Source organism: Merops nubicus, unplaced genomic scaffold (assembly GCF_000691845.1).
Source record: "Merops nubicus isolate BGI_N331 unplaced genomic scaffold, ASM69184v1 scaffold19593, whole genome shotgun sequence".
In the NCBI taxonomy this organism is placed as follows: domain Eukaryota; kingdom Metazoa; phylum Chordata; class Aves; order Coraciiformes; family Meropidae; genus Merops; species Merops nubicus.
In genome coordinates, this window is record NW_008599837.1 from 78246 (window position 1) to 89532 (window position 11287).

At 44.5% G+C, this 11287-nt stretch overlaps 1 protein-coding gene across 1 annotated transcript in view; it reads right to left on the reverse strand.

The window, feature by feature from the left end:
- CNNM2 (cyclin and CBS domain divalent metal cation transport mediator 2) overlaps positions 1 to 11287 on the reverse strand; it is a 119852-nt gene that overhangs the window by 5935 nt on the left and 102630 nt on the right. Inside the window, exons 3-6 of the mRNA XM_008937543.1 lie at positions 9120 to 9257; positions 6827 to 6996; positions 3372 to 3465; positions 888 to 953 (exon numbers count right to left, since the gene is read on the reverse strand). Coding sequence (XP_008935791.1) covers positions 888 to 953; positions 3372 to 3465; positions 6827 to 6996; positions 9120 to 9257 — 468 coding nt within the window. The remainder of the gene's footprint in view (positions 1 to 887; positions 954 to 3371; positions 3466 to 6826; positions 6997 to 9119; positions 9258 to 11287) is intronic.

Below are 11287 nucleotides of genomic sequence, written 5' to 3' on the forward strand. Positions count from 1 at the left end.
GAAAAAGAAAAACTTCAAATGGAAGAAATTTATTCACTGTGGCTCAAACCATTTCAGGATTCTGCTCTTCCTACAGACTTTCTTGATAGGTTTCCATTTTTTCTCAGCTACTCTGTGCACGCACTGTCCACAAAGCTCAGTTCTTAACACTTCCCAATTTCCAACTGCTCAACCACATCTCAGAGCTCTTTTTGGTGAAGTTTGTTCCTTCCTTGGTCTCTGCTCTCCAAAGGGATTTCAGTTTCAGTCGACTTGGTTATTGAGCAAGGAAAGGTCTTAAGCAAAATAGGAACCAGAAAACCCCACAGGAGGTCCCACAACCTTTTTGTACATTCCATTGCAAATCCGTCCACTCAGTAAATCACTGTGCCAGTCCATGGCATTAACCTCACTGAGAGAAAGCTCAAAGCTTTTGAGGAATTGAAATGGCCAGACTGTATATAAACCATAGAATTTACCCATATGAGAATGTAAGAATTCTCTCATTAAGGAAGCTTTCCTTTTATGGCGGTTTAGCAGCAGACATTCTCCTCTGCCAAATGCATTTTCTTCAGAAATTTTTGAGCCTCATCTTTGGGGAGAATACCTTCTTTTAAAAAATCCCCCCTTTCTAATTTTCCACCAGTGTACGTATGAGAAAAAAGAAAAGCACACATTACCAAATACATTTTCTTCAATGTGTTTTTATTTCTTCCCATTTTGATGATTCTGTCATATTGTTACCAGTTAACATAAACAAATGTTCAGGATACCTACCTGCAAGGCATAACTCTGTGCTGGCCATCTCCCTAACGAGCAAAGGGGTCAGATAAATACAGACTACAGCTGACCTGTTATGGCATCAGGGCAGTGACAAGAACAGTGAAAATAGAAGCATGCGGATTTACCTGGAGAACCTGCTGCTAACAACTCTGTTCTGCTGACAACAAAGGTACGAGACAGGGACAAGGGAACTAGAAGAGGGAGAGAAAAAGGATAAGATCATGACCAGAAAGGCAGCGGCTACCCACACTCAACAGGGGAAGGAGCCAATTCACATACCGAAGAACTGAAACCGAAAGTGCAAATCAACTGTGCAAAAATAAGGGGTTAAAACAAAAGCAAAACAACAAAAAAGACAAATAATTTCAGGAATAAATGAAAAAATAAACCCAAGAAATTACAGTAAAATGACATGAACAATTTTCACTTGCTAATTTGAATGGTTATCCATCACAGAATAGACCATTGAGGTACACTCAGTTTTAAAATAGTTCAAAAGGAGCACTGGAGCTCACTCCAGCCTGCAAGGCAAAAAGCTAAAACAAGCCCAAAAGGTGTCACAGGTGCTGTTCCTCATGAGAGACAGACAAAAATATAAATAAAAGCAAAAGACATTCCATAATTCTTCAAGTTTTCATCAAAATGCCAAGTGAGGTGGTGATTCTCTGAGCTCATACCTGTCAGGATGGGTATTGGACTCATTGTTACTGTAAATCCCTCCTCAGCTGTGGTTAAAGTAAAAAGCTCCACTCTTTTGTTGCGATTGTTTAGGTTTGGGGTTTTGGGGGGGGGTGTATAGGGGGGTGTTTGGTTGGGGTTTTTTAACGCTTTTCTCTTTTGTTACTGACTTCACATTCCAGGTGGGGAGAGAAGGCACATGAAGTCTCATTAGAACACAGAAGAGCGGGAGTTTTCTCTTGTTCCACAGTAACCTATACTTTCACTGAGCTTTCCTGTCTACACAGGGCAACAGGAATTTATCTTTATGAGCTGACCTTAACAGAAATACCAGGATGCTGCAAGACATCATGCAACAAATTCTCGAAAAGGTGGAAAGCAAGCCAGCAAAATGAGATGTTTGCACTGGTACTACTACCAGTTGAAAGTAAAAAAAAAAATCTAAGGTTGGCCAACATTAGTTTATAATAGTTTGACATGACAAAATCCAAGACAGATTTCAGGGCATGCAAAGAAGGGATCATTTGACCTCATGGCCCTTGGGGCAACTGGCGCAGCTGTGGGGAGGGTCAGCAACACAGTAAAACCCAACCCATGAAAACATTCCACCTGAACAACGCTGGCAAAACAGAGATGCCACAAGAGATTTCCAAGTACAGGTCTAGTAAGAGAAGCGACCATGCCTAACCCAGCTCTGTGCTGGGTCCATACTGCAAGAGCTGAGCTGCAGAGCTCAGGGTGTGATGCAGTCATACACATGTCACAGTTGCCCATGAACATTGCTGCTATCAATCAGATAAAACACACCCAGGGCTCTGCACACTTTCAAATCTATCAAGCTTCAAAAGGTATAAGCTAGACTGATCAAATTAAAGTGCACATAATTAAGGAAGAATTAGTCCTGCATGTAGAATCGAGCTCACATGTCCAAGAGAACTGCTGTTGTCTGTAGAGTTTACTAAGGCTATACTCATAACTTACAAAATCATCTTCACTCCAACGCAGTTTGCTAACATACATACAGATAGGTACACATAAGGTAAAGGGAGTGCTCATGAGCATACAACTAAAACAAGCTGCTTCTCGTGTGGACCGTAAGCCCTGCTGCGACAGGAGGACCCACCTTCAGCAGCAGAAATGTCTCTCCCTGAAGCTGACCAAGCAGCTTTGGGTCAGCAGATGGCCAATAGCCCATCTCCCCAGTGGGGCTATGGATTCCCAGTTAAGATTAAGATCTTAGTGGTGACACTGCTGGCACCAAAATACATCACCAAATACTGAAATACAGCACTGGAGCCTACTCTTGGTGGATTACAAGACAATGCCCAACATGTGCCTGTGAGGTGGTGGCGTGTGTGGTTACCGCTTGTGTGCCAGAAACTGGCTCCCACCTCGCCCTCAGACAGCAGCTCTCCCACCTTGACAATTTCTTGGCTATATTTCCACACCAGCTGACAGGAGCAATTGCTTTTCTTGCACTGCTGCCTTCCTTTTCCTCAAAAAGGCATTGGAGACAAGACTGGTGAAGTGACCCATTCCCCAGCTAACCGGGTGTTTGTACTTCGCACCACTAGATGTCTCTCTGCCACTAACTCTGTGCTCCCACTAATGCCATCCCTGCCACCCTACACCCTGAGCAAAGCTACAAAGCTGTCCTCCAGTACCAAAGGCACCACTCGCTAAAGGCAAACGACTGCATCCTCCAGGAGCTGGCAAACTGCGGAGCCAGGGCCAGCAGCAGACCATGCCCCTGCCAGGGACGCTGCGCCAGGCAGGCTGTTTCACTGGCTGGCAAGGAGGTAGCATTTACACCAGCCCCACAGACATGATGTGGGGATCCCCTGCCCAGCCTCCTCCAGCCCCACTCACAGGATGGGACAGGCAGGCTTGTGTAAGAGTGCATTCCAGAAGCAGAAGGTAAGAAGACATACCTGGCGATGCTGTGAGGGCCATCACCCCATAGTAGGAAAAAGCACCAGCTTCAAACTTCATCCCCTCTTTCCCAGCCTCCACTTCCACCTTCCCCTGTTAAGGAAAAGGAGAGAGCTGCAATTAAAAGGGACCGTAGGCACAAGACCAGACTTGAGCCTTGAAAGCTAGTTTTGCCTGACATTCCTAAGCAGTGTCATGGTCCCTGCAGTTTGTAATGGTGCCTGAACAGGGACAGACCCTGGAGAACAACATGCACTTGTGCCCTGAGCTATCCTGGTCTTTGGTGCCCTGTGGCCAAAGTAAGTCCCTGCAGAAGGGTGGGATCACCACAGTGCTTTGGGGTGCTATTGCCTTGCTCCAAGTGCTGCCAGGTTGCTTTCCCTCAAAGCAGAGTGAAAAAATACTCCCTTCATATCGCAAGAAGTGTGCACGTAGCACAGTCATCGTGAGGCTTGAGACAGCCAGACATTCTGGGCCACAGCTCATACTCACATGAAGAGTCCCCTCTAACACGAACACAGGAAAGAGATGGGAGGCAACATGAAAGGACATTGTCTACCTTCACTGATGAGATTCCCACAGAAACAAGGCCCTTACTCCTGAGAGCACTCTTGGGGCTCCTTTGGTTTTCTTGGTTTCTAAGCAGTTTTACACATTCCAGCACCCTCAGCTTAAGATCCTACTACTTTGCAGGGTCTTGGCAAGGACCTTCAGTGCCTCCCAAGCTGTACAAAACCACACTGCCACACAAGTGCACCCATTTCTGATGTGGGCTGAACCAAACATTAAGCATCACATCCTACAAAGGACTCTAGAACAGAACCCATCAAATCAAACATAGCTGTAAACATCCCAGTTACTTTGGTATACAAGTAGCCAAAAATAACTGGCTTCTTAGTGGGGCCTGGTTTTCACATCCACCCATCCTTATTGGTACTGCACACCACTGCAGACAGAAGAAATCTCATGCAGCTTTCAGGCTGAACTCCACAAAGGTTGGGATTTCAGGCAAACAACGTAATTTTGTGCCATGCTTTCCCTCCAGCTAGGCTGGCAAGGGCAGACGGACTGTGTGTCCTGGATGTACTAAGCAGAATGAACATCAAGTGGACAGAGTCAGGTCAAAATGAGTCCAAAAGGTAGATTTAATCTCTATGGTTTTTGGTTTTTTTTTTCACTAAGAACCTTTTAAAATACATAATCATGCCTTTAACTTTACAGTACTGGACTGGGGCAGATAAACACTAAAATTAACTCAACCTGCATACCAACTCAATTTTCCCTCAGATGAGAAAAAAACACTAAATCTACCTACGAGGGAGAGAGTGCCTAGCTCACAAATCCACTTGCCTGCTATCACAAGCAACAATTTCACATAATCTCTTTTAAAACCACTTTCACTCCACAACACAAATAAGGAGCTTATTTGTTTGTTATAAGCCTTCCAAAAGGTACAGTTATGTCACTCAGGCAAAAGCTGGTAACAAACGGAGCTCAACCTAACTACTGCTGGTAGTTATTCACCAGCCAAGACCAGTTCTCCAAAGCATACACAAAACCAGGCTTTGATCTTCACATACAGTCAGTCTGGAGTGAGTAGATAAATACAAACTAGTAATAAATACAAACTAAACACTGGAGGGAGGGGTTGATTTTCAGTTCCCAGAACATTACTCTAACAGCACACAGAGCAACTCCAGGCTTCCCAGTGGTGGCCATATGAAGACCAGGCATGCTTGGCATAGTCACAGAAAAGTCATTAAGAATTCTCCACGCATGATGTTAGATGTGTTCTGCCCTGTTTAAATGTATGCACATGTGGTTTCTGGTTTTCCACCATTTAATGTTCTAACAGGAATTTTGGAAAAAAAAACCACAATGACAAAACCAAATCTCAAACTGCTACAAAGAAATTCCCATTAGCTAAGAGAAAAGCTGTTGCAAACGAATGGCATTGCAACTGAAACAGGAACTCTGTAGAGATTAAAGTGCTAAATTTAATGCACAGAATACACATTTAATTGTGTTCTGGTATGCATTTACTGTGAAGGTATTCTTGGTCTCTCAACATGAGAGACTAAGTCCAGGTTCATTTAAGTAACAAATGCAGAGTATTTATCCCCTCCTGAGCCTTGTGCAACCAACCTTGTTATAATTTTTACAGCATGTACCTACTGCAAGACTCACTTTCCCAAATGCATTATAGAGCTAGCACATTGTGTTTGCAAAATATTTATTGACTGAAGAATAGCTCAGAAAGAACTGACTGTTCTTTTGTATTGCCCATGCCTTCCATTTACATCTTTGCAGCATTACCTCATTCAGGAGCATTATCTTGCCTCTGGAACATTTCAAATTGCAGCAATTCAGCACATAAGAAAGAGCAGTTAAAGAGCTACCAGTGGCTCCTCAAGTCCTTGTGAAAAGTGAACCTTTTTAAAAATAGAATCGTATTGAATCCGTAATATCATATTCCAGTGCTTTCTTAATTTTTTATCACTGACCATGTTTAAACTCCCTTCCTCTTTTTTTTTAAGGCTATGTTAAGGAGGATTTCAAGCCCTGGGTTACAACTTTAGCTATGATGCTTGTGTTTTTATAATGAAAACTGATTTCAGTTATGCAGGATAAAAATATAAGCACCTATCAAGCCAAATCTTTCTTAAAATACAGTTTCTGCTCAAATAGTGCTAGATGGAAGCTAAATTCCTGTGTAAAGCTTTCCCTAACCATTCAGCAGTCCCCTCAAGTAACAAAACCTGGGAGATAACAGCACCAGAAGTGATGCAGTATAGAACAAGCAGAAAACAGTCCTTCCACACCACCTAGGGCTCCAATCTAAAAACCACCCAAATGCCAACTGCAGTGATCTCAGAGTAGAGCGAGCGCTTGGACGACAAGGTGCCAGGGGCTGTGGCAGGAGGTGGCACCACATCAGCAGATGGGGGTGATGCTCCCACCAAAACCTCTGCTTCTCACAACCCCAAACATGCAGACTTTAAAACTGCATAAGAAAGTGTCATTTCTCTAAACTGTCCAACACTCCATGTCTCCTTTTGCAAAAGGAAAAAGTGCATTAGAGAAAGCATCCTTGACAAACTCCTACGACATGCCTCTTTTTGCAGCCCTTTTCTCCAAGCAATGCCAGCTGTCCACAGAGATTCCTTTGCACTGCGTATTCTAGTGACACCTAGAGCATAAGTATCTTTCAAAAGATGACTGGATGTGGTAAGTTATGTCCACCCTTCACAACTGGTTTAACTAAGACTGAAATCAGTGAGTTAGCTTTTCAAGGTTAGCAAGGTCAAAAAAGGAGGCAAGAGCAGTCCCCAAGAGCCATAGCTCCATTCCCATGTTTGAAAGAAGATAAACCTCAACAACTGGAAGAGGTAAAGAGAGGGATATGTCAGGAGGTGAAGGATTTTGCACATATCTACATAATCACATGTCTGACCTGTAAAATGAGAACAAAGTAGTCGACGGGCTTGTTTCTCTGGTAGAGGTAGTGTTCTGGGGCTTTCTTGTTCTTCTCGTCGTATTTCAGCTCCTGGATGACGTTGGGATGTTTTAGCAGCCTGAGAAGGATCTTCTCTGACATCTGGGATGGACCAAATGCTTCTACTTCTATAACACAAGATACAACTTGGCATTACCCTTCATATGCCCAGCAAGTAGTTAGCAGTATTCGTTAATAAGCATTTGCCTATAAAAGGCACACAGATGCAGAGAGATCCATTACAGAAATGCAGGCTTCCTGTCTTTTGAGATTGTTAGATTTGTAAGGGGGAAAAAAAAAACAAACAGGAATGCCCCAATTTTCATTACTGAAATATTTTTCAAAACAACCAAAAAACATGTCTTCATCTGAAAGAGAAAAGCAAAAGGCAGTCTTGCACTCTTGAGAGTTCAGAGTCACGGCTGTATAGGCTCACTTGAGCGCTGTATAAATGGAAGAGCTTTACAATTGGGGCACAGAGAACCTCTGAATTTCTTTTTTCCTTCCTCAAAAGGTATTAAAAGTTACTACATTTATTCCACTTTAAAACAAACAAACAAACAAAAAAACACTGTTTGGGGCCTAGAAAGTTGCTCTACATAGATGCTCTGCATGAATCACAGTCACAATTGGGGCTGCCACAGTTGATATAGGAAGAGTTACTCAAAGTGAGAGACAGTGCAGGTCAGTCCAAACCATGTGGTATTAATGCCTGACACACAGAACACATCCCCTATCCACTTGCTCTTCAGTGTTCCCAACAGGAGCTGTTTGAAGCAGAAAAGCTCATCCTTGTGTGGGAGAGTAATGCCGGGGACATCAAGATTTATACATGCAAATTGATAAGCTTTCCTAACACTTCATTTCAGAACAGGACCGTTAATGACCCAGGACCTTCCATTTGCTAAAGATACTATTCTCCATCTAGAACACAGAAACCAAAACTGTAGCTTTCATCTTATTTAGCAGTGGCTTCACAGACAGGCCTGGATTTAAGCTACACAATCCTTTCATCCACAAGCAAGTAGAGAAGCAGCACTGTAAGACTATGTCTGTTGAGCAGGTGTTTAGGGAACTCCATCAAGTCTTGTACCACTACATGAACAAAGCCTTGCTTGCTGTTAAATCCACATCTTCCCGTTGAACTGCTTCCTTTCACCAACGACATGCTCACGTGCACATGAGCCGTAGGATTCCAAGCCCTTTAAGGAATTACTGCCCCTCAGCTGAGATGTGATGACCGATCACATACATGTTTTTTTCAAGTCACAGAGGCAAAATAAAGCATGAGTATGGACTAGGAGCACCTAGGCAGTCAGTTACTGCACCTTATTGGAGGGGAAGTACTAATTTCCAACTGGAGCTGGCAAACTTGAGACAAAACAACTTTATCATTTTCAACCCAGGAACATATGTTGAACACAGCAGTGAAAGTGGCCCATCTGAAAGGCCTGCATGTGAGAAGTCTTTATATGTCAGAGAGACAGCACAAGCAATAGGAAGGTATGTTTTCCACAAGCTCTCCTGTTAACAGGTCTCATCTCTGAGGTGAAAGGACCAACTTTACGACGAAAGGCAATATCAGCTGCAAGAAACCATTCAAGGCCCTGGCCTCTCTGCCAGACTGCCCACCCAAGGGCTAAAACATCAAGGTGTTCTGGGATGGAGACAACTGTCCTCTGAAACCTGAAGTCATCAACGGAGGTCACACAAGCCAGCCAGAAATCCGTTTTTACAAGTACTGTTCAATCACCTGTGCAGTCTGCATTAAATAGGTCAGGAGAGTTTTTCACTTGGAGTCAAAAAGTCTCATGGAACAGGTTTAGACCTTCCTGCATAAGTCCAGCATCTCTTTCTGGAGAAGGCGCCAGAGTGCAATTACAGTCAGCTGGCCAGTGGTATCGAGTCCTCTTTGGTTTGTTCCCTGAGCTCTTCCTAATGGGGTGTACTTGCTAGTCGTTAATCTGACGGACTCTAGACATGCAGTGCGGCACTTGGCATTCATCCTTACCTTTCAGACCAATTTAAAGTTACTGGTCCACCCCTGGTAAATGTCTCAGAGGGTTCATGCCGACACTGAACACAGGAGAGGAGAGAATTTAAAAAGAAAAACACAACAGTGGCATTATTTGTCACCCCACAATCCAGCCTCCCTTCCCACCTGCACTGTCCCGCCCGCCTCACCGGCCTTTTCTGACAAACTGCCTCCGAGGCTGTGGCACGACTGCAAAGAGAGGTAACCCGCACTTGCCTGTCGCCAGGAACCGGTGCATGGCCAGGAGCAGCTGCGGTGATATCTTAACCTTCATCTCGCTGTCTGTCTGCTTGAAGGCAGAGAAGTCCTGCTTCCTGTCCCGGTGGGCTACTTTCTTTTTCGTCTTGTTATCAGCTGGGGAAGGGAGGGTGGGAAAAGAAAGGAAGGAAGCGATTTCTGTTAGAACAGGGTCCGACACGAGCCGTGCTGGAGCAGGCAGCCGGGGGCGGCAGGCAGAGCAGGCGGAGCAGGGAGCCCCCTCGGCGGCGCAGGCAAAGCTCTGCTCATCGGCACGCAGCGCACACCGAAGGGAGCAGAGGCAGAGCCCGCCCTGCTCCCGCCGCCGCCGCACCGCGCTCACACTTCAAGGGAGGGAAGCCTCTGCTCACAGACACCTAACTGCAGAGGGGTTCTGTGTATTGCACAGGAAGCGAATGTGCTGTTCTAGGTGGGGAGGAGTCCTGCTCAGTGCTACTATTGATCAAAACGTGTCCTTCTACAAGAGCATCTGTGATAGCTACTTTGTTCATACACATTCCTTAGAAAATCCCAGCAAGTGCAAAGACTAAATACACAATTACTTATTTCTTAGGCTGTACCACAGCTTCACCGACGCTTCACAGCTTTGGCAAAATCCATGTCCTTTTGGTCCGAGTAACTCCCAAAGTCAAACATATGCCGCTTCTTCTATCCTATCCAAACTTCGGTAAAGGTCGGCAAGATGTACAGCCTGGAGGTGGGAATCTCTGGCTGCTTTACAGGCACTGAAGCCAGAATGAAGTACAGAGTATCTTCAGGAGTTAGGGTAAGAAAATTCACCTGATAGTGACCCTGGACTCCTGTGCTTTATTCAGCTAAATCACCCACAGACACAGACAGAATGATACTTGCCACTTGACTTGTCTGTCTCAAGTCAAGCTCTGTGGTGGGGAATCCCCATTTGTGAAAGACAATACAAAAGCTGCAGTTGCAGAGGCACAAACAAGCCATCTATCATCATCCACCCACTAAGCTGATCTGCCAAAATCTCTATGAACCCAGGTAAGTAAGAGCTATAAGCGTGTTGAGGTACCTCATACATCAGTTCCAGGGAGAACAGGTCTCTTGCTTTTCTCTGCTGACACAGTATATGAGGTGGCATTGCCTATGAGCAGCAGAAAGCTGTCAGACAGCTCTGAGCCCCACCATATATTGCAGGAAACCTAGCTGTGAGCCCCTCACACCTGAGGCACGTGGCTCAGGTTCTAGGGCCTTAGTGGAGAAAGAATGAAAATACAACAGCTACTTATCTATCAGAGCCCTAGTCACTAGTCTAAAATGACAGGACTCTTGAGGGACCACAGGCAGTTTTGGTACACTGATTCACCGCAGAGAATTTGGGCCAGCACACAAAGAGGTGTAGGTGAAGCTAATGCTGTCAAACCTCATGCATACTCCCAGGTAGCTGTTGCCAGATTTTGGGTTAGGGAGGCAAAGATGATTAAAGGGATGTACCATAGCAAGAAAGCCACTGAGATCTGGAGTCCTGTAGGTGTGCAAACATATGCCCATAGACTATTCAAGGCTCAGAGCGGTTGAGTTTGGGGCTTGGAAATGCACAATACTTGTAATTAACAGATTTCTAGACAGATTTTCCCAAGTCGCCTTAGGCTTTTAGATATGAATATGAAACTTGTTCACAAGCACATGGAGAACAATGATGACCCATGACCTTTTTCTTCTTTGAAACCAGAAGCCTCTTACTTTAGTAGTATTTTACCCAGGACTTGGACTACATCAGCGTCTGCAGTTTCTCTTCCAAAAGCAGGAATAGAAACCAACCAAGGGAGTGGTTACAGCCTAAAAACAATCCCTGCTTTAGGAATATAGTCTGAGACAGACCTTATGTGTGTTTGCAGTTAAAGGAAAGATAACAAAGCGATAGAAAGTGAATAGGAGAAAAAAAGCTCTTCACTAGATCCTACCTCTTGTAAAAGGTAAGAACATAAACTGTGCGCTTTTTTGGGAAAAAAAAAAAAGGGAAAAAAAAGCTCAGAGAATGCTATTTTTTACAATGCTGTGGCTGAGATGCCTTCTCACAAGGAGCTCCGTCATTGGTCTCCTTAGGGTGCCAAAAATCACCACAAGTACAGACTTTAGCCCTGAGAGAGGGAAACATCTCTTCA